At 39.3% G+C, this 27,227-nt stretch overlaps 2 protein-coding genes across 5 annotated transcripts; both read right to left on the reverse strand.

The window, feature by feature from the left end:
* Positions 1–11,791: 11,791 nt before the first annotated feature.
* LOC110794681 (putative protease Do-like 14) lies at positions 11,792–25,573 on the reverse strand. Of its 4 annotated transcripts, none has more exons than XM_021999647.2 (11): positions 25,327–25,548; positions 25,098–25,206; positions 24,041–24,145; positions 23,770–23,952; positions 23,562–23,689; positions 20,431–20,642; positions 20,128–20,209; positions 19,516–19,658; positions 19,223–19,343; positions 12,378–12,470; positions 11,792–12,215 (listed from the first exon to the last, which is right to left on the reverse strand). In XM_021999647.2, the coding sequence occupies exons 1-11, from the start codon at positions 25,339–25,341 to the stop codon at positions 12,099–12,101; spliced, it is 1,308 nt and encodes a 435-aa protein (XP_021855339.2). In that variant the 5' UTR covers positions 25,342–25,548; the 3' UTR covers positions 11,792–12,098. The 4 variants fall into 4 exon arrangements, 3 of the variants coding, with proteins under 3 accessions (XP_021855339.2, XP_056699554.1, XP_021855340.2); XM_056843576.1 differs by having other exon boundaries at positions 25,098–25,231; positions 25,327–25,542; XM_021999648.2 differs by having other exon boundaries at positions 24,053–24,145; positions 25,327–25,540.
* A 251-nt stretch (positions 25,574–25,824) lies between these two features.
* Positions 25,825–26,675, reverse strand: LOC110794698 (histone H2A.1). The gene is made up of 2 exons (XM_021999661.2): positions 26,398–26,675; positions 25,825–26,308 (listed from the first exon to the last, which is right to left on the reverse strand). Exons 1-2 carry the CDS (start codon positions 26,611–26,613, stop codon positions 26,048–26,050), a joined length of 477 nt encoding a protein of 158 aa, XP_021855353.1. The 5' UTR covers positions 26,614–26,675; the 3' UTR covers positions 25,825–26,047.
* Between the last annotated feature and the right edge of the window lie 552 nt (positions 26,676–27,227).

The raw sequence follows: 27,227 nt of genomic DNA on the forward strand, positions 1-27,227 counted from the left end.
ATGATTGTACTGGTAGTCTAATTGTTATACATGGAAGCCGCCTCCGATGGAAGTTCTCCTGAGCTCAGAGTACGAGATTGATATAATAAATGACTTTTACAAATTATTCGTGTATTGGAATTGGTTGATAAATATTTATTTTCACTACATCTACATATATTTTCAGAATTATAATTTAATTTTTCATTAAAAGTTACTATTTTGGTAGAAAATATTTTCAAACAAGATATCACAAAGTAAAATGGGAGCCTAGTCTAAGCTAACAATTTGCCCCTTTTATGTTCTTTGCTCCTCGATCCTATTCTATGAAATAAAGTGGAGATACGAAAGATGATGGCGGAATATAATTGACCTTAATGACGATTAAGGATCAAGATATGATTTTGCCCCTTTTGTGTTCTCTACTCTTCGGTTCTAGGTCTCGGGTTGAAGCAGAGTCCTAAAAGATGATGGCGGAATGAAAGCTAGACATTGTCAAAATTGAAATTGTGAGATCTTGGTTTTAAATAAATAAAAAATTATTATACTCTTATTCGAGCGTTTTCAATTTTCAACAATCATTTTATAAATCTAATTTTCAAGTTTCGAGGACGAAACTTTTTCTAAGGGGGTAAGAGTGTAATACCCCGAAGTTTTTTTTTTAAAATTTGATTAATCATGCTAATTATTTTTATTTAGCCTAAAATCGTTTTAGATATTAATTTTGAATTTTATTTTAAATTAACGAAGTTTTATTGCGATTAAATTTTAATATTGTTACACGCTTTATTTTAGTAGTTTATAATTTAATTTCAAATTTTACGAGCTTAACCTACTTTTTAAATCATTTCGTAATTTATTTCGAATTTTTAAATAATTTCAGGACGTTCTTATTTTTATTCGAAAACTAAATTTATTTATTTTTCGTTAACGATATATTTTCTAAAAGAATTAGTACAAAACTTATTTTAATTAGGGATTTCTATTTTTGTCAATTTCTAATTATAGCAACATATTTCTGAATTTTGGCCTAACTTTGTGAAATGACCAAAATACCCCCAAGAGCAAAAAATGGCAATTTTCTTCTTCTTCCTCCCTCTCCACGTATGTCTTCAACTCCCCTTTCCACCTATTTCAGTCCACATTCATGCCTTGGTCATCAAGGAGTGAATGCTTCCTCTTCACTCTACTTTACAGTATAAACAATCCATAATTTGTCTCATTTTCTTCAACCCAACAATCAGTAAACAAAATTGAAAATCAACACCCATAACCACCACCATTCCCGCCCTCTTTCTTCCCTTCGTTGCACCCCTCTCTACACCACCTTGTCGCGCCACCATTCCCAGCAACCCTTGCCAACTTCTGAACCCGTCACCGTCTCCATCTCCGGCAAGAACTGACTGGAAAACACCCCTCAAACTCCCCCGTTTTTCCTCCTTCCTTTCGCACACTCTTCCCCTCATCTCATTGCTTCGCTACGAAACCACCAGCATCGTCAAAATTCCGGCGCGTTTTCGCGTCTCGGTGCCGCACAAACCCAGACTCCGGCTACCGCACCTCCCATCCCCGCACGCACTCCACCACCGTCCCCTGCTTCCCCGCTTCGCACTCCCCTGCTTCTCTCCTTCTTACCTCTTTGCTGTACCACCGACGCCACACCACCACACTCCAACCACCTTCATCAATAACCGCCCCAAACCCCGGCGAGCCGCCGCCCAAAACCACCCAACTCACCCCCTTTCCTCTGCTTCACCCTGTTCGCGCAGCACCCCTCCCTCTCTCGCTGCTCCGACGCCGCGAACCACCCACCGCCGCTGTTGCCTTCACCGGCGCAATTCAGCGGCACCGAGCCACTCAGCCGCCTCCTCCCTTCCCTCTTCTCTCCCCTTCGTGCTCCCTTGTGCCCCTCCCCTGCTTTCCTTGTTATTTTTCGAGATTCCCAGGAAACCAAAATCCCATTTGGTTTTTGCTGCTTTTAATCTCTTGAACCATTATCCAAATTAAGCCCAACCCTTTGTTTTGGCCCAAATATATACCCCAAAGTAAGCTCTTTTTATTTATTTAAACACTAATATTAATCAATTGTTATCATACAAATTTAAATGATGATTTCAGATTTATATTGTGACTGAAATTTTGATGTAAATAATATTTTCGTTAATTTATGAAATTTAAATAAACCGATTTATGGAATATATATATATATATATATATATATATATATATATATATATATATATATATATATATATATATATATATATATATATATATATATATATATATATATATTGATTTAAATGACGTTTAATAATATTTTGAAGGATTATATTTTTTATTAAATTAATTATTTCAAAATTCACTACCTATAAATTTATTATTGCTAAAATATTAGTTTTTTTTTTATAAAATATTAGTTTTTAAATAATTTATCGTTTTAATACTAATTCGATAATTCGATACTTTGAAAGAAATCAGACTCGGAGCTCAGGACGAACGACCAAGGAAAAAAGGCCTGTCAAATCGTGGAATTGAGGTAACGGTTATTGCTAGTACCCGCAATCCCTTCGAAATGTATTTATGAATGATGTTATGAATGATTGATGTTTTATAATGATGTTTTATGATTTGCGGGGTTACAAGCATGATTTGATTGAATTATTTTATGGTAATGCAGCTTTATGCAAATTATTGATTTAACGAATTATTATTCCTGAAAGAATGATTTAATGAAATAACGAAATTTAATGGTTTTGTTGAACCACCCTGAATGAATGAGATTTTCCTGATTAATGTTCTATTAAAAGAAATGTAAACATGATAAATAAAAGTGTAAGAACTGGTCAAGTTCCCCTGATATGGAGCCCAGGCTCCCCCTGATAAGAAGCACTGGCTTCCCCTGATATGGAACCAAGGTTCCCCCTGATAAGAAGCACTGGCTTCCCCTGATATGGAACCAAGGTTCCCCCTGATAAGAAGCACTGGCTTCCCCTGATATGGAACCAAGGTTCCCCCTGATAAGAAGCACTGGCTTCCCCTGATATGGAACCAAGGTTCCCCCTGAAACGAAGCACTGGCTTCCCCTGTTATGGAGCATTGACTCCCCCTGTTATGAAGCACTGGCTTCCCCTGTTCGTAGGAGACGTCCTACCATGTTTTCCTGTAAAGTCCTGACGACCAAAATAATACTGTTAAAAGGAAACAGATTAATGAAATGATATTCCTGAAATGATATTCCTGAAATGATATTCCTGAAATGATGTTTCTGAAATGACGTTTCTAAAATCATGTTTCTGAAATGATGATGCTTCTGAAATGATGATTTATTAAATGTTTTACTATATTCTATTCTCCCTGTTTATTAAATAAAATGAATTGAAATGATGTTACGATGCTAGGGTAACTTGTTACTGAGTCTTCGGCTCACCGTTTTGTTTTCCGTTTTAGGTACTGCTGGGGACCACGGAAACGAGTAGTGGCGAGGATTTCACTATTACCAAGTTCACCTAAGTTAATGTTAAGTTGTAACAAGTTTAAGTAAAGATTCTTGATTAAGTTTCGTACTTTTATTAAGGAATTGAGAAGGATGATTATGTGAATTTTGGAGTTTAATAGCTTATGATTGATAGTTGCCTTGTAATTCCCAAGAGGGAGTTACGGCGGGTAATGTCCCGACCGAATTAGGTTAATTCCGCTGCTAATTATGATTAAATAATTGAATTAGAGGTCGGGGCATTACATTTAAAATACGGAATTGAAATGGAATAGGCAAGGAAGAAGAGAATTATACCAATCCGGCCTATAGCACGGTACAATCACGAATTGAATGTGATTGGGCGAAAATGGATTAATCGGAACAAGAACAATACACACAACACACGTTGGTGTGCGTGTGTTGCGTGCGGTGCAGCGACAGAACAAGCAGGGGAAGCCAAGGGGGCAGAAGGGCTCGCGTGTGCACGAGCGAGAGAAAGAAAGTACGAGTGTGTGTGTGCGGCTGGGAGACAAGCCACACACAGCAACCCCAACGACAAACAACAACAGCAACACGCAACAGCACGCTGGGAGCAACGCTGTGTGTGTGAGGGCGAGAGGGAGAGCAAGAGAGTGTGAGGTGTGCGGGTGGTTACGTGCACGAGGGCACGAGGCAGGGCAGCAAGGGAGTGCTAGTAATGGTGCTCGAAGGCACGGGGTGCAGCAACGAGCAGCAGCGCTCGTGCTGAGTGCTCGGTGAGGGGCGACGGACAAGGAGAGAAAAAGTTACTGCAGCAGGATTTTAGAACGCTCATAACTTCTAATCTATAACTTGGAATCAATTGATTCTTGAGGAAAAGTTAAATTAATTTTCGAGATCTACAACTTTAAAGAAGAAACCATTTTCTGAAAACGAGCGGAAGTAGGTGAAAAACGGCCAAACATAAGTTCGACGAAAGAAAGGGGAATTTAGGGTTAGGGTTTTACTTTTAGGTTTAATGAATAATAGTGAGGGATTTTTGAGGGTGAGCACCTATATTTATAGGTTTAGGGAACTCAAAGATGGGCTAGGCTTTAGGATTCCCTTACGAGCATCATAAAACATAAGATGGGCTTGCTTTAATTTGTTTGGACTTGAACTTGGAATTGAATTGGGCTAGATTCATTTTAAATCGTTTTACTTTTGAAACCCAATTAAATTTCCAACTTGAAATAATAAATTCGTTTTGTAATAATTAATTAAAATAATAAATATTCTAATTAATTAAAAATACATTTAAATAATATTTAAATGCGGTTTAAATTCTAAAAATCATAAAAATACTTTATAAATATAATAAAATATATTTATAAATACAGAAAAATACGAGGTATTACAACGGCATTCCTCACGAGTTCATCAGGGACCAGGGAACCCATTTCAAGGGCTAGTGTGAAGATCTATTCACCAAGTACAAAATTCAACATCATCGTTATTCGCCTTATCGCCCACACACCAATGGGGAAGTCGAAGCAGCAAACAAAAATGTCAAGACTATTATCATGAAGATGCCAATTACAAAGACTGGCCCCAGAAACTACACTTTGCATTGTTGGGGTATCGAACTTCAATTCGCACTTCAACTGGCGCAGCTCCATTTTCATTGGTCTATGGAATGGAAGCGGTACAACCTGTTGAGCTGGAACTGCCTTCTTTAAGGATAGTCCTCGAAAGCAAAATCCCTGAAGCTGCATAGGTACAATCAAGATACGATGAGCTAGTCATACTCGATGAGCACCGGCTTCAAGCCGCTCACCATGTACAAGTCTATCAGCGAAGGGTCAGAACCTGAAACATCAAAGAAGGCGATCTTGTCCTGAAAGCCCTTCGCAAGAGCGTCATGGACCCAAGGGGAAAATTCAGACCCAACTGGGTCGGGCCATACATTGTCAAGAAAATCCTTTCCGGAGGAGCATTCGGGTTAACAGATGTCGATGGGACCGAGTTCCGTTCTTTGACGAACCTGGATCAACTCAAGAAGTTCTATGTCTAAATTCGAAGTTCAAGTTCAATGTTCAAAAAGTTCTGTAAGTTAGAACTACGTTCGGCCTGATTCCTTAACGGGACACGTAGGCAACCTCATTCCGAGGCCCGGCCACTTGGTTACAAAAAAAAACAAAGTTTCCTCAATTGAGGGAATCCTAAAAATCAAATCAAATTCAAAGTTCAATTGTTGTTGTTGTTCTTATTCCAAATGTGCAAATCAAACAAAAAGCATATTCAAGCGGAATTTGGCATAACTTTTAAATAACTGTTATTTTGGCTCTAAAGCCTCGATCCAAGCTAATTCGATTACAAGGTTGGGATCAAGTGAAGCAAAGTTATTCAAAGCCTTTTCACTTCTACTAAACAAGTTTTCTAAACACATTTCTCAACTCACTCTAAAACACATTTCCTACATATACAATTTCAAACACATCAAGCCTACAAAGATCTGGGGTTGGGCGACTATGCTCTTGAGTCCTAGAACCTCGAGTACTATCCCCTTGCCCTTCTTGTAATCATTCATCCATCTTCCCCTTGCCCAAGCGGCGAGAGAAGGAACTAGCAAATCTTCCAAGGCGGATGATGACGAGCCTCCTCTGGATCCCGAACGGTCAAGCACCGAATGGGACACGGTCTCATCTCCCTCCTCGTAAGCTATTGATGCAGGATGTCTAGCTTTAGAACCTCTGACTCCCACGGGCTAGGAGAAAGAAACGTCCCTCTAGCTTGGTCCTTTCATCCATACAATATACTCTGTAGGTAGAGTAACAGGCTCAAGTGGGAATTGAATGTTCAAGAATGGTTTGGCAACCCAATACCTCCTCCACCGTGCAAGACGATCAATGTTCAGTACAACGGGATTCAGATGCTCCATAGCGCAATCCGAAATCTCTTGCCTCAAGCCATATTGTCTCATCACTCGAGCAGGAGAGTAGAAGACCAATGTAGAAAGACTAGGCACCCTAAAGACAGTAGAGCCAGGTGCATGTCTCATGGAAGCAATTCCCCACCACGGAATTACCCACCTGATGGAAGATCCAATCCCTAAAAGTGCGCAGTGCCACTCATCCAAAGAAAGTCGGACATACAGCATGAGCCACACAGTGAATCCCTTTCTATTATAGCTTTCCATGTTCTCTGGTGGTGCCACCAACATGAGTCTCACCATAAGCCAGACCTTGGAGAAAATACAAGAAAGCAATTCAATATTCAAAGTTCCAAATACAAATGCAAATTTCAATATACAAAAAACTATAGATCCTTACTTGGAGTAACGTCGGGTTTCCCGGTGGCATGGAAGAGGGGCCCGACTTCAACATATCAAGACCTAGCAGTGTCTCGCCAATCACAAGCGGCATTGGGTATCTACCACAAGCAAACTGCTCCATAATCTCTATTATGGAGGCATCACCATTTTCAAACTCGTGCTTCGAAAAGAGGAAGCAAATAAAGATACAAAAACTCAAAGCCCTCAAGCGGTAGACCTTGGGGATGTCCACTCCAGCAAAATGGGTAATAAAAAGGGATAAGCCCACCCCTCGCACATATACAACAGCACCCAAAAGTGGGGGCTTAAGGCCAAAATACCTCTCAAAATTAGAAAAAGAAGTGTTCTTCAACACTAGGAAGTCAAGACTCTATCATAAGGGGCCAGCCCAATATAACACTAAATTCTTCAGGGAGGGGACATACCTCGTTGTTGCCAAAGAGGAAAACGTGGTGCACCGGATCCAAAGCCTCCAAAACCGCATGGACGAAATGCAAATCAAGTTTCACGAACCGGAAGGAGACAAGCACCCCAAGATGCATGGCATCTAGCTCCCTCTTCTCCAGTTTTCCTAGCAAACCTAGCCACGAGTTCAAGGCATTTTCAAAAACACATTCATTTGCTTTCTTTTTTGTGATGAAGTAGAGGGTAAAGCAGAGCAGAGAAGAAGGGGTGCAATGAAAATGATTCGAGAGCCCTCTATTTATACAAGAACCAGCACTTATGGCGGTACTTGAAAGTACCACCAGCGATGGGCACAAAGCCTGCGCCAGGCGCAGGGCCTGCCAGAAGGACTAGCCCAACATCCCACTTTACGACATCGAGTACGCCTCTCTTCATGGCATTGTACAACCGAATCAGCTTCAATGATTTGTGCCTAATATTCCAAAAGCCGCAAGTTGCGCAAATTCAAGCAGTTCGAATCAGCACCCGGGTAAATTTCGGGTTATTTGTTCAAATTTCAAGCATTCTATTCCTAGATCGGAGTCTTAAGTCGAGTCATCATATGCATAAGAAAAAGTTGAATATACTTTGACTTGCTCTTTTTCTAACCAAAAAACCTCAGTCAAAGTGGGGGCTTATAGTGGGTATATACACCCGAAAAAATGGGCAATTTTTATTTTCATTTAGCATGCATGTATATAGCCACAAATTTTAAAAATGCACACACAACGCGTACAAAATTCAATTCAAACCTTACAAAAAACACACACAACGAAAATTCAAACCATACAAGTCCAAACCATACCAATTTAAACCGTACAAATACAAAATCAAAAATTCGAATTCAAACCGTACAAACCCAAATACAAATACAACCTAGAAATATCCACATACAAAGAAGCCTACCCAAGGCAAGGCTAGAACTCGTTACCATGCAGGATCAATCCGAGTCATCCTCAATCACAGGCTCCTTATCCCTGTTCCGACTCATGTACCGCTCCAGATCCTGGTCAAGCTCCGTCCCGGGAGTAACTGGCTCCTGCTCTGAAATGCGAAGGGTATTGGAAAACCGCTGAGGTCCCTGCAAATGGGAAGGGAACTGATAAGATTGCTGAGCCGCAGCAAGTCGACGTTGCATCTCCATATCTTGAAAAACTGGCGCATCCTCTCATACTCATGCCACTGAGCCCAAGGCGTAGCACCATAGCAAGGTCCCCAGGGCTGAGAACTGCTCACTCCCAAGTGACCGCCAAGAGGAGTCATGTAAGGCATCTGACCGCCTGTATCTCCATATGAATACGAATACCTGCCAGGTTGAGCAGAAGAAGAGGGCATATCCCTCCGATCAACATCTGAGTGCCTCTGATGAGTCTTAGCACTAGAGTTCGGGCCCCGACCCAAGTTCCGCCTGGTCTGCTCCATCGAGACATCGGCCTTAGGAGCCCTATCCTCTCTACGGCCGCGACGGCGCTCCTATACAAAGTTCAAAATTCAAGCATCAGATATCTATATACAAGTTTTAAGATACAAACATCACAGAGTCGGTAAACTCACACCTCGATCTCGACCAACAAGCGTCCTAGTCAGCTTGACGCAATGCTTTTTCAATGAATCGATTATGAGCATCCAGCGGTGCACTCTCGCTTGAGGCGACTGCATACATACAAAATTCAAAATAAATTTCTACATACAAAACTACAACCAATTTCAAGAAATACAAAGCACTCACAGCTGCATAATGCTCTGGAAGAGCATTGGCCGCCATCCGATCTGCAAAGAGGCCATCGGGACAGTAACCTCCACCTGCTCCCCAACCGAGTCCACATAGCAGATGACCCTTTCAGCATAGGGGACGTCCTCCGGGTCAACCTCCTCGACCTACAAGCAGACATACAAGATTCAATTATACAAGTGTAGACACCTAATTTGTGTCTCCCCTAATGGGATGATGACGAGACTATTATCCTTGCTAGGTGGTTGGTGCAACTCCGTGCGTAAGTCCAAATCGCTATATATATTCCAAAATCCAATATCCAAAGTCCAATTCCCGAGTTCGTTCCCATTCCGGTACTCGGTACAAAATTCAATTTCCAAAAATCAAATTCAAAATCCATACACAATCTCACCCAATGGACCTCTTCATTGGTTTTACAAGGTCGTTTTCAATCGAAATGACATTAAGCAATCCAAAATCGGGCGCCGACCCATAAAACCGAGCATGCTGGGCCCCGACCAGTAAAACCGAGTACAAAATACGAAATACGAATACGGAAAAGGGAGTGTTTTTAGTCGCAAACTTCCTTAACCTCAAAGCAAAGCTACGTGCCAAACAAAGGTACAATTCGTACAAAGGTGTCATCGTCCTTGTTTGGCGGAACCTAGGACACGTCACCTGTGCCAGGTGATGGCCTTGCGATGGGCGCTGACGTGTCTTGGCGTTTAGCCGCCTAATCTCCTATATAAACCCTCATTTCCACACCAAATGGAGAGGCAGAATTCAATACAACGTCGTAATTTCAAATTTTCCTCTCAAATTCCAATACAAAATTCAAGCTCTAATCTACAATTTCTAATGCAATTCCTCAAAAATATCAAAGCAATTGAGAGCACAAATCGGAAAACTAACCTAATCCTATATAGGTAATTCTGAATCCCTAATCAAATCATTATGATATTTTCTACTTTTTTACATTTCTAAATTCAATATACAATTCCAATGATGTTGTCATTTGAGTTCATGCTCATGACCAACTAGGAAGCATATCCAAAAGTGTCATCTTTGAGGAGGTTTTCACTCTTGAAACTCTTCCCAAATGATTTTCTAAGCATATTTTCAATATCAATATGCAAGATTTAAGCTTTATTTTCGAAAATGATTAGTAAAGTGTTGAACTTTCATACTTGAAAGGTTTCTCCTTTACAACAATCATCATACAATTTTACAAAATACAAATCTTTTCAAAGTTCAAAGATGTTTGGAAAAGTGCAAACCCTTCTCCAAACTAGAACACATGAACACTCAACTTCCGATATTCAAATACAAGTCCTATTTTTCAAGATTCAATGATGTTTAAGTGAGATTCACTACTCCTTAAATTAGAATCAATTTCAAGTTATGGAGCATATTAAAGGTGAGGTCTTTTTGACATTAAAAGGTTTACACACACACCCCACTACCTATATTAAAAAAAAATATTACACTATTATCTAAATTAAATAATAAGTCAATTACAATGCACTCTTTGCCGGTCAAACCGTTTCGAGTATTCTGGGACGGAGGGAGTATAATTCAGTATAATTGTGCAGTCCAAATTTTTGAGCTTACGAAGTACCTATTTAATTTCTCTTTTATCTTCATAAAAAGAGAATGAGTTGCAAAGCTCGTTAGTTAAACTTCGTTAAAGCTCGTTCGATTTAGAGCTCGAGCTCAAAATACAGACGAGCAAGCTAAGTTGAGCCCAAACAAGTATTTTGTTGAGGTGATCAAAATTCAGATAGGGCCGAGCTTTAACACAAACAATCATGCACAAGCCCATAAATTTGGTGCGGGTTTTTCAGACCTAGCAAGTTTTCGGGCTTTTTTAGGCCAAGCTCGGGCTTTGGTCTAAAAATGCGTATTGAAGCGGCCCAAGCCCGGACTTTTTTGGGGCCAAGTTATAGTTGATCAAGTCTAGTATTATGCTAAATGAACTCGGTTCGGGGGGGAAAAATTTAAAAAAAAAAAAAAAAACAAAGAGCTCGAACACGCTCGAACACCAATATTTCTTAACAAGCTTAGCGCGATAACGTTAATACTCGGTTTGACTCTGCTCATTCTCAGCCTTACCGATAAACATAAAACTAAGACTATTTTAAGACATAACTAGTGTTATTCTAGGCTAACGTGTAGGGATGTCAATGGGGCGGGTTTCACGGGAGACCCGCCCCGCATCCGCCCCAAGTAGGCGGGGATGGACGTAGATTTGGCGGGTGATGGGGCGGGGATGGGTATAAAAATCGTACCCGCCATGAGTGATGGGGCGGGTGTGGATTTTGTGTTGAACCCGCCCCATCCCCGCCCTGCCCGCCCCATCCCCTCTTGCCCCGCTTCATACCCGCCATAGGTGCGGGGGTGAGTTTGGATTTATTTCCATGTTTACGTGATAATATGAATTGATGAGATTTTTAAGTTTTTTGTATGGATTATTTTGTTATGACGAGTATTTTTTTTCCGATTACATATGTTACTTTAGTCATAAGGTATTTTTTATCTAAAGTTAATTTTCATTACCCCGTACATATGGAAAGTGTACCCGCCATGGGTGATGGGGCGGGGATGGGGATGAAAATTTTTTGTGGGGATGGGGATAAATTTTGTACCCGTTGGGGCGGAGATGGGGATGAATTTTGTACCCACCATGGGTGATGGGGCGGGGATGGGGATAAATTTTGTACCCGCCATGGGTGATGGGGCGGGGATGGGGATGAAAATTTTAGATGGGGATGGGGATGGAGGGACCTACATCCGCATCCGCCCCGCCCCATTGACATCCCTACTAACGTGAGTCAGGGATTTTGTTCTGCTAGTTTTTCTTTACAAAACTGTTTCAGAAGTCAAGTAGACATGAATTTCATGGTAGTATATACAGTTGGACTGGATTTTCTACGAAACCTTTACAAAAGATATGTTCTCCCCTAGAAATGATTCAAGTGAAACTACAAACGAGTACTATAGTGAAAGCTGAAAAGGACTTTGCAATTGAAATTATAACCAAGCACCTACGCAACTACATAAATAAGATCACTGTTGAATGAAAACACCGAAAATATAAGCACAGTTTACAACAATTCATTCTTTCTTGGCTTCTAATTTTTTGGTTTGGGGTGGAGGGAGGGAAAAGGCTGATGAGTGTGCTCCGACACGAGTTACATGTCTGGATTTGCTTCCTCGGGTATCACGGATAAGGTTGCCACGGCATTGTTTGCCCTCTTCACAACCACCTTCAGTGGCTTCCCCACTTTATCGTCCATTAAGTCAATGATCTGTAGTAGTGCAGTGAATACCAAAAAAAATAAACAATTATCAACATCAACTGACTGGAGCAGCTCTTCATATTAGCATAGTGTTTTTTCCAAAAACATGATAAAAAAAAAAAGATAAATAATATTGCTTCAAGTAGAACAACCAAGGACTGATGGCAATACCTCCTTGATGCTTCCGACAGGTTTTCCATCGAACTCAGTGACAACATCTCCTGGCCGAAATCCAGCGTGATCTGCAGGAGAGCCTGGAGTAACCTGTTTTTTTCAAATGTATAGACCACGGTTTATAGATAAAACACAATGAACCAGTTTAATTCATCAAGGAAAAGAAACAAAAGTTTTCAGTGTTTATTTTGAAAAACAGCTATAACGCAAAATTCACAACTTAACAACAAAGTTTTGAGAAAGACAGGGGTTAGATCAGGTGTGGTAAATTCATGAGTCATGAATATGATAGTTCATAGTTTTATTCAGTACTTCTATTTCATGTTCTTGGAACAGTCTGAGACAAGAGTTGGTAATATACTAATATGTCAAGTCACCAGCATTACCAAACAATTTTACCAAGCACTCCCTTTTCCCACTGCTCCATCTCATGACAACCGCCAATCACATACACCTTAGTGCAACTTAGAGAGACAACTAATGCATGCATGCAATGCAACCACAAATTCCCACCCACAATTAGAGAAGCAGCTATAACTCGAAACTCCAGATAGTAAACAATAAAACTGGTTACCATTGTGGATGGGGAAGAAAAAGAGCCTTAAATTTTCAGGAAATGATAGACTGCTCTATACACTGACATAAGCAGTTGATCAGGATACGGAGATTTTCATTCTAATACAACAGTAATGAATTCACTTCAATGGCATACAATACAAGATATTAACACCGTGAACTCAGATAACACAAATATGGAAGCAGCTGATTTGAGGAGACGCAAATCACAAATACCCTCCAAATTTTGAGAATAGTTGGAAAGGGGCCCAAGGGGGGTTTTCAAAGAAGCAACAAGAAAACAAACAGCAGTCAACAACATGGCACTCCAACAAAATAAATATGGAAATGTGAAGGGTTGAGGAAATCGCTAGGCATAACCTTCAACATGGCTGAATAGACCAACACAACCCAGATGACTTTTGATCCCACTTCAAAAATATTCCCTTGAAAAATGATCCCAATGCTAGAAACCACTCCAGAAGCATTAGAGTCAGCAACAAGAGCTTTCAGTGAGTGATATATCACAATGAAAATTATAAAATTATTCTCATCACCTCTGCTAAATATTTTAGGTGATCAGGAATAGCACAGTTTCCTAGCCTATAGTAGAAATTTCAACCACAATTCTGAGCACATGAAGTTGGCACATGTATAAAATGCATGACACAGGAAAATGGATTTTTTCCAAGCAACCATCTGTTCATACTGCCCCTAATCCTGAGACAGTTGTGATTCCTCAACTCTCGAATCTATTGTTCAATATAAGGTGACCCGTGAGTATGGAATAAAAACTAACTCGGTTTTTCAACTTGGCAATCCGAAACTTAGCGAGTTATCACGCGGTGAGATTCCGATTTGACTAGTACAGTTTAAAATCGGCCACATTTACCGCTCCAACCCGATATGATTCAACTTAATAATGCTTTTTCAAGTAATACTCCCTCTGTATTCTTTTAAGGGATACACTTGCCTTTTCTGGCCGTATTTATTTAAGAGATACACTTGCCATTTTTAGTAACTTATCAACCCCACCATCTAATTAAATAATACATCTAATATACCCTATCACCCACCATCCTATTAAACAAATATTTTCATAAACCCACCCCACCCTCCACCCACCAAAATGACATGGTCCCCACATATTTAATTATTAAAATATCTATCCAACCCCACTTGCTTTATTATTTTATTTCATTCAATTCTTCTTCTTAATACCCGTGCCCGGCCAAGTGTATCTCTTAAAAAAATACGGAGGGAGTAATAAAATAACATTAACGATAACGATAACAATAACAATAACAATAATGTCGTAGGAAGATTTGTGATGGTCATTACACCGCCACAGTCCGAGTTTTTCCTTCTTCCTTTTTATAATGAGGTCACTCTTGCGGATTTACAATCAAACACCCTACTTCTCCAGCTCCATCCATGCCAGATATACCTGTTGATCACCATCATCTCATCGCTACTTCTGATGTTGTTTTGGACCGGATTAAGAGTTTTCCACGTGGCACATTATGCGGGAGGGATGGCTTACGAGCTCATTAACACCTTATGGATTGCTTGAGTGGTGTTGTGGCTGTTCAAGATGAGTTGGTTGACTCTATTTCTGGGGTGGTTAATCACTTTCTAGCTGGAAAATGCCCTATGGATTTGGGAGAGTATATTGCTAGTGCTCCTCTCACACCTCTTGTCAAGGCCGGTGGTGGTATTCGTCCTATAGCTGTGGTTGTGGGTAGGGGTGTTAATGAGTCAAGTTTGTTCGTGAACTATACGATGCTTGGCTCGTCAAAGCTCGGCTCGAGCAGGCTCGACTCGAGCTCGTGTTCGGCTCAAGATCTTAACAAGCCAAGCCTGAGCTACCCTTGGCTTGGCTCGAAAGCTTTCGTGAGCAAGCGCGAGTTATTTTTAAATATTAATATTTATAAAATATTTTTGAACAAAAATAATTACATGTACAAAGCTCTACCGTACAAAACTACAAGCTATGTTACATATTTGGACAATTGGGTCTTTGGGACTAAAAACAAAATAAACATTTAAACAAAATACCAAACGTATAACCTTTTAGAAAAAAAAGATGTACTGACTCCTCAAATCTCAATCTCACAAAACCCTAGCCGACAACACCCAACTACCCAAGTTCTTGCTTCTCTACGGTTATCCTCCTCCACCTCCGACGAAAGGCGATTCTTAAGTCTACGAGATCCGTCGACCGACGACCTCCCCGCTTTTCTTAAGTCTACGAGATCCGGCGAACGACGACCTCCCCTCTTTCTTTAAGTTGCAGTTCTAGTGGTCGTAGATATAGCTGATTAACTCATTCTCTCTCTTATTTTTCTTAGCAAGTTTTGATTTGTAATACTCCCTCCGTTCCAGATTAGTTGTTACACTTTCCTTTTTCGTCCGTCTCAAATTAGTTGTTACACTTCTAAATTAGGAATAACCCCACAATTATTATATTGTCTCGCTCTTCCCATTAATTTTATTTTGGTCCCCACACCCTCTCTCATTCAATTAAAAAAATACTCCACTAACTCCTATCACATCTACTTTGTGCGAAGGTAAGTGTAACGACAAATTTGGGACGGAGGGAGTATATGTTTTGTACAATCCTCTCTCTTATATCTGCAATTTTTGGTATTTGAATAAAGTTTTGTGACTATTTTTGGGGGAAATAGCTGATTATTGTGGATTTTTTTTGTCAATTTTTAGGCGTCCTTAGTTGATTTGTTATCATTGTTTGTTTATCGAGCCTCGAGCCTCAAGCCTCGAGCTTCGAGCTGAGCTCGAGCTCGATTAAAAAATTTCGAGCTCGAGCCTAATTTTACAGGCTCGTCGAGCTCGAGCTGAGACTTAGCTCAGAGGTTTCGAGCTCGAGTTGAGACTTAGCTTAGAGGTTTCGAGCTCAAGCTGAGCATACCTAAGCTCAGTCTCGACTCGGCTCATTAACACCATTAGCTGTGGGTACCGTTTGGCAGCGTCTGGTTTCGAAGGTCGATGTTGTTATGGTTGCCAAGTCTTTGGGAAGTTAATTTGATGGTCTTCAATTTGGTGTTGGAGTTTCTGCAGGTGGTGAGGCAATTCTTCATGTTGTGAATCGGTTAATTGAAGATGGTACTGATGTTGGTCTTTCAATATTCTTAGTGGATTTTTAAAATGCCTTAAATTTAGTAGATCGAGCGGTCATGTTACATGAATTTCGTCTTCGTTGTTCGGCCATTTCACGTTGGGTTAAATTCTGCTACTCTAATCCAGCCAAATTGTATTATGGGGAGCACACCTTATGGTCGTCTCAAGGGGTGCAGCAGGGTGATCCCCTTGCTCCTCTAGTCCTCTGCTTTTTACTTTGGTTTTACAACCACTGGTGTGTTAAATCAGAGAAGATTTTGATGTATGTCTTCAATCGTGGTATTTGGATGACGGCACTATTATTGGTGACACCTTTGTGGTGGGGAAGGTTCTTCAGTTGATTAAGGAGGAAGCCTCGTTTCGGGTTACATCTCAACGTGGATAAAACTGAAGTTTTCTAGCCTATAAAAGACCCTCGAAGTAAGACACCCCTAATATTGCTCGACCCTTGCATGGTTTTAACTTTTAAGTTACATGGTGGTCCCACCAGTTCCAATTCCGTTTTAGTGGTGTGCTTGTGATGAAGAGGGTGACTAAGACCATTGTGCTTATGGACAAGGTTGTTAAGCTTGATGATCCTCAATGTGAGTTGTTGTTACTTAGGGCATGTGCCAGAGTTTCTAATCTCTATTTTTCTTTGAGTACTTGTCCTCCTTGTATTTTTTAGGCGGCTCAGCGCACATTCGATGGGGTTCTTCAATCTTCCTTGGAGCATATCGTTACTGCTTCGGGGACTGGGTTTGGCGATTGGCAGTGGCGACTTGCCACCTTACCTTTTGCGTTTGGAGGGTTGGGTGTTTATTCCGCATGTGATGTTCGTCATTATGCTTTTCTTGCTTCTCGATTACAATATGCTGGTTTCCAGACAACGCTTCTACGGCATGCTGGCATTGTTGCTCTTGGTCGAGCCTTTGAAGATGTGTTGAGTCTGTTTAATAGAACTGTTGAGTCTGACATTTTGAGTAATCCTAGTGAGGTCGTTGCCCCTAAACTCATGAAGAAATTGGCATATACATATTACACAAATGTTACTGCATCTGCATAATCCACCTTTTCTTTATCTCCTCGACAATTGTCATTATGGAAATCGCAGCAGGGATATCACACATCTGCTTGGCTTCGGGCGGTCCTCATATCGGGTTTGGGACAGACGGACTGTTAAGACTTACCGATGTGTGTTGTGTTACCGGTTAGGTGTTCCTTTGTTCTCTACTTCGACACCACATTCTGCTTGCTCTAGGGTTTTTGCGGGGATATCTTCGGTGATCATGCGGTGTCGTGTGCTGGTATTGTGGGTATTAAACATCTGCATAATGTTCTTCGGGATACTCTTGTTGATGTTTGTTATCAGTCTGGGATTTCGGCAAGGAAAGAGGTTGATGTTGGACTGTCTGGAGGGAACGACACGCTCTCCGACTTGAAGACGTGTTACTCTATTCTTGGGATCGGGGCTGTGATGTATGTGTTGACTTGACAGGATTTTCTCCTTTGACACAATCTGGGTTGTGTGACTTTGTTCCGGGACGGGTTGTGACTGATGTGGCTAATCGAAAGCGGGTCAAGTACGAAGCAAGTTGTTAGGCAATTGGTTATGGTTTTCTTCCTTTTTCCTTTCTCTTTTTCTTATTTGGAGGAACGGGATAAGGATGTTATTGCGTTGCTGAAGCAGTTTCAGAAATTCTCTAAGATTCAAGGCATTGGTGTCGAAGTAGAGAACAAAGGAACACCTAACCGGTAACACAACACACATCGGTAAGTCTTAACAATCCGTCTGTCACAAACCCGATATGAGGACCGCCCGAAGCCAAGCAGAGGTGTGATATCCCTGCTGCGATTTCCATAATGACGATTGTCGAGGAGATAAAGAAAAGATGGATTCTGCAGATGCAGTAACATTTGTGTAATATATATCTGCCAATTTCTTCATGAGTTTAGGGGCAACGATCTCACTAAGATTACTCAAAATTATTATAATTATTACCATTATGTGTAGATTAGAACTGGTATGATCAAATCACATCCAGATCAGAACAGATCTTTACTGATCATGTCGAGATCAAAATAGATATGTATTGATCATGGCCATATCATGTCCAGATGTGTACTAATTATGTCCAGAATTTCAGATCATGTCTAGATGAGAACTGATCTGTGCATATCATGTTTAGATCAGAACTGATCTGTGCATATCATGTTTAGATCAGAACCGATATGTCCAGATCAGAACCGACCTATACATATCATGTCTTAAGTCTAGATCAAAACTGGTATGATCAAATCACTATTTGTACAAATCATGTCAAGATCATAACCGATCTGAACATGTCTAGAGAACCGAGATCATATATGTCCAGATCATAACCGATCGGTACAAATCATGTCCAGCTCTAAACCGATATGTCCAGATCATAACCATTTTGTCCATATCAGAACCGGTATGTCCAGATCATGTCCAACACATAACCGGTATGTCCAGATCATGTCCGAATCAGTTCGGTCTATCCAGATCATGTCCGAGTCTATCTAATATATAGAATAGTTAAATAATGACTAAAGTCAAATAAATAATGTGTAATTTATAATAAGTTAATAACAATATTATAAATTTGAATAATGTGTAATTTAGAACCGATATATCCTAATAATATCTAGGTCAAAACCATAACGGGTTGGAACGGTAAATGCGTCCAATTTTAGACCATATCGGTCAAATCGGGCAAAATATCCCCTTATTTGAATAAGGCGTAATAACTCGCTAAGTATCAGATCATCAAGTTGAATTAACTCGGCTGAGTTTTTACTCATGGGTACTTGAGGTAAAATGAAGAGTTGGACTAACAAAAAAGGAGTCACATCAAGCTTAATGCAATTCTACTCGTTGGTTCTTAATCTTTGAGGCAATGACAACCTCATTAAACATGGTCTACCATTTCGCTGATTGTTACCTGCAAGGTTATCTATCAAATAAAAAGCTAATCAAATTCACAAATTTTTCATTGTGTAACTTTTATCCAACCTCAATTAATACATCTTTCAAGAGCATGCATCAGCATGAGATGAATTTGTCCAGACCCTACAAAGCATGATTTATTTTCCAAAAGTAAACCGATGGTGAGAATATATATTCAGATAAAGAAACCTGAACCTACCATTGGGACAAGCACCCCTCTATCTACATTAGGAAAAGTTGGATCTCTTTCTTTAAGCTGTGATATGATCATGTCATTGAGATCAATCATCTTGAGTCCAAGCCAAGGTCGAACAACTCTCCTGCACAATCAGTAAATTCCATGGTACACCACCATAACTCACAAGATGTTAATATGCAACAATAATGCAAGATAAGCATAACAAAACACAAGAAGAAGAAAAAAGCCAACGAGAAATTCAATATGGGGGGAGGGGGTGCTTGAAAGATAAGTTCAAGAAATTTATGCAATACCCTCTTTTCCTGAATTGGTCTATGATTTTAGAGACAGAGTCGACTGGCACAGCAAAGCTCAATCCATCAGCTGCTAGCACTTTCATGTTATTAACCCCAACCACCTCACCATCCATATTAACAAGAGGACCTCCTGAGTTTCCCTATCAAACAGAATTTTCACATTAGCCAAAGGGATGAAACAAAAATATGACAACCACCACCCAATCAAGACCCTGCAAAAGTGTGTCTGGTGAGATGCATATAGCAATAACCAAGAACAAGAAAGAGGCTCTTTATTAAATTCCCTCAAAGTGTGAAAGATCAATTAAAAACGATGTCGTATTGCACCGAGTATTTATTTTTTCCCCACGGTTTTCAAGAGGTTGTTAGACCAATTGATTGCTGAGATCGTTGGACGCAGATACAAGAAAGAATAACGCAAATATATGCATGAAACCAAAGAGACTAGGTTGCTATAGAATCCACTAGCAAACAAATATGCACTGACACAAGCATGCAGCAACCGTACCCTTTCTCTTTATTAGTTTATTCCTTTTCTAGGGGAGTCAGAGGCTGTTTATTGGAAAAACACTAAAACATTAAACACAAGCAGGAAAGAGTAAGTCTTACAACATTAATGGAACAATCAGTCTGTAAGTATTCCCTTCTCATTCCACCAAGACCTAGATCACTGCTTTTTCTGTCAATACAGCTGCATTTCCCCATGTAAACAGCAAATAATTAAGACCCAATATAAGAAAGGCATTGGCAGTATGCAAGCTTAAGCTATATAATGCCCATAACATATGATTACAAAGTGATCAAATCTCCAAACAAGATGCATTCCTTGAAATTCCAAGTAGCAACTGTACTGGTTGACAAAATAATTTTTCACGTTGTATTTGTTAAATAAAAACATTTTTTTCTCTTTACCTTACAATGCCAGCTGTCACAGTATTTTGGAGGGAAAGAGGGCAGCCCATTGCTATAACCCAGTCCCCGGGACGAAGTTTGTTTGACAAGCCAAGTTTTGCAGCTGGTAGTGGTGATTTCGTTTTGACCTTTACAATTGCTATATCAGAATGTAAATCCGCATTCAACACTGTGCCCTCAAATGTTCTACCATCTTGCATGGTCACCTCAATCTACAAGAGTTATTCACTATTTGTCATTTGCTCTAAAAAAAGGTCTTACAGTCTTACACCATCAGAAAAGTTGAATTAAGTCTCACAAATACGTGAAATACCCAATAAAGAGTCTTACAAAGAACCATTCAAACATACATGTATAAAGGGGAAAAAAAACTTAAGAGAAGACACATCCAAAGGCCTACATCTACCAATCACGATAAATATCACGATAAAATTGATATACTTATGCACAATTTTTGCAGCACAAGTGCAGTGACAAACTGATTGTCAATTTCATCAGTTTATGCCTCCAACAAAACTGTTTCTTTCACGAAGTCGTAATTCTAATTTCCTTCACACCAATAAATCATTATAATTTTCAAACTCCAAAGTTCTAGTCTAAACCTTGAATACTTCGAGTCTTCAATACAACATGGAACTTGGACACTCAAATTAGAGCAGAAGGTTAGATAATAGTTGACTCTGACCATTCACAAACTAATCTTTCTCGGATTCTCCTAGCACAGTCAAAGTAACACCAAAGAAAACCAATTGACTTAAATGCTACCTAAAGCAGCAAAAGGTTACAAGTGATGAATTGAATGTGAACCATTCAATATCAGTGGAAATGCAAGCTTTCAGTCTTTCACCACAATGATGAGTCAAATTTCACAAACAACAACAACAACAAAGCCTTAGTCCCAAAATGATTTGGGGTCAACTAACATGAATCGACATAGGAGATCGTCATTGTGACCAATCAAACAAGAAAGGAGCGAGAAGTTAAAAGAAACAAAGGAAAAGGGAGAAAGTGAAAATAATGAAAGTAAATAAGAAGAAAATATGTGTAAATATATAATAAAAATAAGTAATGTTTAAACGAGAAAATTGTTAAAGAATAAATAAAATAAGTACATTTGAAAAATATAAAAGTGAGCCAAGAAAAGACGGAGAAAAAAAAAAGGTAAAGACGCCCACGAAAAGGTTTGCAAAACGCTAGAAGTAACTAAGAGAGTAAAAATGGAAGATGTATAAATCAAATAGAGTCATCAACATATATTCTCTCCCTCCACTATCTCCTATCCGACGCCATATTTTCCTCAATCCCAAGTTGGCTCATATCATGCTCAATCACCTTCCTCCAAGTTTTCGAGGTCTTTTCTCCAAGTTTTCAAATTTCACAAGAAATATAAAATCAAAAGGTACTTTTCGTTGAGAAGAAACCACTCAACTTGTCATGCGGGAGCTCTCCTTGTACACCACTAACTGGATACACAAAGTTAAATCCACTCTATCTCAAAATATGTTCACATCCATTGCATTCAAGTTCCCTTACATTTTTCGTTTTCAGCAAGTTGATGTCCACTGGTTTACTCCCATATGAGAAAGAACTTTCACAACAGAATCTTTGAGGATCCTAACCAATTCATTTTATCTAAGCTCCAGTTTCGACTCAAATAAGATGATTGATCTCTAAGCATTATGTATGTCCAGTATCAAGCAGCAGTTTGCAGTTCATTTTCTCATCAATTTTACATATGCTAATGTCGTTGGAGATAATCGGCGATTCAGAAGATTAGAGCACCAGAGTCACATTCCAAGACCACAGGAACTGGTTTACAACATGTCTAGATCCAACACACAACCACCCACCCAATCTCAAAATTTTTGCAACCTACCTTCTTCAGTTCTTCGCTAGACTTATCATCTTTTAAGGATTTTGTCCAAGTGATAAACAGTAGCTTTAATTCTCCCAATATCTTATTTATATGACGTTCGTGTCATTAGACAATGAGGTCTACTCGGTAAAAGGATGAGCAGATTCTGCTATTGTATTGAGGAATATCATAGCCGAACCTTTATCCAAAGCTTGCTTTACACAATAGAACTCTTGACACATCGGTCTTGCTTAAGACAAGAGAAAATCGTCACGTCAAAAACCCCTTGCTAGAGTAGGGAGCAAACAAAAGCTTGATAGTGACTGCCTAGATGTTATTTCTAAGTTTCTAACAATATTCCAACTTTGTTTCTGAACAGCAATTGTTGAATGGGAACTCCTCCAGTTTTCCACTATGAAGAAATGCCATGGAAATTTAATTACACAAGTTTAATGAGTTAATAACATGAGCATTTGAATTAAGCAAACCTCCCATTCCTCGAATCCAAAATTTTGACCTTTGATCTTGTTGTGGTTTCAGTCGATTATTTAAAGTTTCATACCTTAGATCATTATTCCTGGTGCATGGGCTATTAGGTGATGGACTGGAACAAGGCTTAGAGAAAGTAAGAAATTAGCAAGAGCCAAGACCTTTAATTTACTTACTCTTTTCTTTATTTAAAACAATCTCCAAAGGAACTAGAAAGTTTGGGCTTTCAATTAATATGGAGGACATCAAATGGCTTGTTGAGCACTCTGCTTTTCATTTAGTTTAACGTGGTAGATGGTTGTCCATTTTGGATCAAGAATATCGGAAAAGCCTCCTCATTGTCTATCACATGGGTTAGAGTGCATACATGATACAGATATCGATCGCTTTAAACAATATCGGAAGCCAAGGGTTCTAAATCAAATTTAAGAGTATATTGGACACCAAGAGTTCTAAATCAAATTCAAAGACTTCACTCACTTAAGATTCAAATTAGGAAGGATTTTAATCATACTAATCACGCATCTTCAACATCCGATCTCTCAAATTAGAAATATCTTTTCTAATCTTGCAGTTGTATCTATAAGAATATCGTGTTTTGAGCTGAGAATAGACCAGGGTCCAGCGCCAAAAGGGTCAAAAGCTTGCCAGATAATTAAAAGTACAAAATTCACGTATAATAATACTGAAACGCCTACTGTAATATATCCAAGACAGGAAAAAAAAACATATCCCCCACTGTAGAGAATTTGAAAGGACAAAAGTATGACATAATCAGATAACTCACATTCCCTTTTGATGAAGCTTTCACCCCTTGAAAGTCTACGACCACATGTGCACAAGTTAAAATAGTACCATTAGAATCAATAATGGTTCCTGAACCAATACTCCTCCCCAAAGTCAATCCATAGATTCCTGCAACAATCAAAATAACTTTAAAATCACAATACATGTATATGAGCACTAAATAGAATATAGAGGAACCATAAGTTTACCCTTCGGTACAGACAGATTCACAACAGCTGGGCTAACCTTGGCAGCTGCATTGGCAATGGTGTCTCTAGTGAAACAGTTTGAACAATGAGTGGATCCATCAGTAGGGACTTGATTTTTTGCATCTGCTGGAGGATCAGGAGCAACTCTAGAGAAATGCAGCGGAAAGGGATCATTTCCTACAGCTGGAGAATTGCAATAGTGCAAAGATGAGAAAAGGGAATAATTATTGAAAAACGTTATACACTATAGAGTATGATAAACAGTTTAAACCTGTAGCTTTACCATGCATCAAGGGGCCAAACGAAACCAATGGAGCACGCCATGGCACCGATAATAAGTCACCTCTTGTCGGAAGAAATAAAGAAATTTGAAACCCTATTTGTCAAAGACAGTTACCAGCCACGAAGAAAAAATAGAGATTAGAGGGTCGTATTTCTTAGATGGTTTTATTACTAAGATGAAAAATATATCCCACCGATTGGTCAGTCAAAAGGGCTTAATAAGCTATAGCATAAGTGAAAAGAAAACAGAAATCCACCAATTCTGTTCTCAACTTAAATTTATCCCAAGACAAATAGCATGAAAGAAGCAGAGGAGAGAACAGCAATGCATCTCAAAAATTGTACTCAAAATTACTAATTACCAAAAAAAACAAAGGTGCTAGCAATTACTAGACATTGCCACACACAGATCATGAAATGGGTTACATACCTACATTGACTCAATGCAACTATCCATTCTATCCAACGTTGGTGACATAAAATTCATTAGGCGTGGATGAAAGTAAACTAATATGATTGACTTCATAATACGCCGTTCCAAACATAGCATAACTCACATTACCTTGATTGACAACCCACATTTTTCCGAGAACCGGAAAAAAACATTCAGAATTCTCGTAGGCCTTTTAAAACCAAGCAATTAGCTACGTATTGCATTCGGCTACAACACATCATGTCCTACCAGAAATTCAGTAACTGGAATTGGCTAAAACATCAAACCCAATCCAAAACTAAGTTCAGTGAGACTTACAGACATCTAAAAGAAAACAACCTGACTGGAATACTAGTTTGTTTCGATAAATTTGACAAAGTTATGATCGCAAAAGGCACAATAGAAATCTAGAACCAATTCGTCCTTCCTAAGTCCTAACAAATGACATCAAATGCATTCCTCAATTCTTCATATCAATTACACTGACAAAGACTGCGACATTCGAACTTAAAGGGAGAGCTCAACATCATTATAATCATGTCGTTCTAAGTTTTCAATTCAAATAACAAACGAAATATACTCTCTATGAATTAAATTTTAAAGTAAACTCAACTGGAGTTAGAATCAGAAGCGGCATTTGCATATAAAACCCCAGACCCCAAAGCCGCAACCGCCGCGGCACGTAGCAGCGACGAATTCCTGCCAAGGTTTGGCAATCTCCTCTGTATAAACAGTTCAAATTGATCGCTATCATATACACTTATTAGATATTACCCAGAGAAATTTAAATTAACAAAAGTTGAAAAGATAACAGAAATTCCAAAAAAAAATGGGAAAATTACCAACAAGTATCTCATTTCTCCACCTTACAAGCTTCAATTGTACAAATTCCTGCAGTTCGTTAGAAATTCTCTCAGCTTCTGAAACTGTAAAACCCTCTTAAAACCCAGAAACTTCTCGATTTTTCAGAGAGAGAGAGTGTTTTGTTACTTGGTGAAGAAAAAACTAAGCGCAAGTTTGCCCGACTACGAAACTTTTTTAGTTCACGCAATGACGCAGTGGGTGTTTTGGGCTAGACTAATGGGCCCAAATACCCAATTCATGATCCAAGTTGTATGAACTATGAAGGGTTCATTTTACGGGCCGTGTATCAAATGACAATTTCGTATTATGATCACAGAAAAAACACACACAAACATTGATTGAATTTGAATACATTATCTTCAATGTCATATTCAACAAATGTAGTAACACGTTTTAATCAAAAATAAATTGCTCATTTAGATTGAACTAAGCACGGTAATCGCGGAATTTCTAATAAATAATTAAAAGAGAGAATGTGCAAAAGATGAACGACCATTTCGATTTCAATATATAATTTCATGACATTTTTGCAACAAAAAGAGCAGAAACTAAACCCGTAATTGATTACCCAAAAAGTAACTACATTCCTTCTTCCAATTAATATTACCCAAAACGAGACCCATAAACTAACCCTAAAATTAGCACCATGTCATTATCCCAAAATTTACATCTCATTAATTCAATCATGATTAACAACAATCAGGCCTTCTTAGGAGTTTTCTTAGGTGACTTGTCAGCCTTGGATTTGTCCTTTCCAGAAGGAGAAGGGGGAGTTTGAGATTCCTTCTTCTTAGGCAGCAACACGGAATGGATGTTAGGAAGAACACCACCATTCGCAATTGTAACACCATGAAGAAGCTTTCCGAGCTCATCATCATTCCTAATCGCTAGCAGCAAGTGCCTTGGGATGATCCTGCTCTTCTTGTTGTCTCGTGCTGCATTCCCTGCTAGCTCCAACACCTAAACCAACAAAAACAATCGCCATTTCAGATTTAGCACCATTTTCAAACAATGATTTTCAAAAAAAAAAACAGGGAAGTTGCTTATACCTCCGCGGCGAGATACTCTAGGACGGCGGCGAGGTAAACTGGTGAAGCGGAGCTGAGACGTTGAGCGTAACGACCTTTTTTGAGGAAACGGGAGATTCTTCCGACGGGGAACTGGAGGCCAGCTTTGAGGGATTTTGTGACAGACTTCTTTCTCTCTCCGCTTCCACGACCGCCACGGCCGCCGGCGCCTTTGGTGGTTTTCTTGGTGGTCTCCATTGTTGTTGAAGGATTTGTAAGTATGTTCGAAAGAGAGAGAAAATGAGCGGTGTGAATGGAAAAGGGGGGAGTGAGGTGGTATTTATAGGGTGGGGGAAATGAGGATTTGGAGTTTGGATTTTCAGGGGAAATGGGAAAGTTGCAATCTAGGGCTGGTGAAACGGGAGAGGTTTGTATCTGACGGTTGTCAATTAGACACGCTGGCGATCCGTGTGAAAGAGGTTTCAGCCAATGAGATTGAGGTGTCTTGGGAAGGGAAGATTTTGTAGGTTGGGCTGAATGTCCATTACTCCGTAATAATTTCCCGTTAATTGTACTAATGTCTATGATAATTCGACATGCTCTTTTACTACGCAGTACGGAGTAAGTTTTAACTGGGTTTTTTTTTTTATTACTACCCCCTTAATCGATAATGGATAGTAATGGGGGACAATTGATAGTGAAAATTTTAACAGCATATTTATTGTGATTCAAAATAACATTAACCATGACATAAAACAATTCTTATAAATTTAATCTTGTTGCCACTAATCCCCTACTCCCTCTGTATTTATTTAAGGGATACACTTGCCTTTTACGGCCATATTTATTTAAGAGATACACTTGTCATTTTT

The sequence above is a fragment of the Spinacia oleracea genome, chromosome 4 (assembly GCF_020520425.1).
Source record: "Spinacia oleracea cultivar Varoflay chromosome 4, BTI_SOV_V1, whole genome shotgun sequence".
In the NCBI taxonomy this organism is placed as follows: Eukaryota; Viridiplantae; Streptophyta; class Magnoliopsida; order Caryophyllales; family Amaranthaceae; genus Spinacia; species Spinacia oleracea.

Excerpts from the sequence above, each read along its gene's own strand:
- LOC110794681 (XM_021999647.2), bottom strand. Across the intron at positions 20,643-23,561 it reads AAGCTTCATCAAAAGGGAAT|ATTGAGGTGACCATGCAAGA; the intron begins GTGAGTTATCTG and ends TAACTCTTGTAG. Across the intron at positions 19,659-20,127 it reads CTGATTGTTCCATTAATGTT|GGAAACTCAGGAGGTCCTCT; the intron begins GTAAGACTTACT and ends TCTGTTTGATAG.
- LOC110794698 (XM_021999661.2), bottom strand. The coding sequence starts at position 26,613 with ATGGAGACCACCAAGAAAACCACCAAAGGCGCCGGCGGCCGTGGCGGT. Across the intron at positions 26,309-26,397 it reads TAGAGTATCTCGCCGCGGAG|GTGTTGGAGCTAGCAGGGAA; the intron begins GTATAAGCAACT and ends TTGTTGGTTTAG.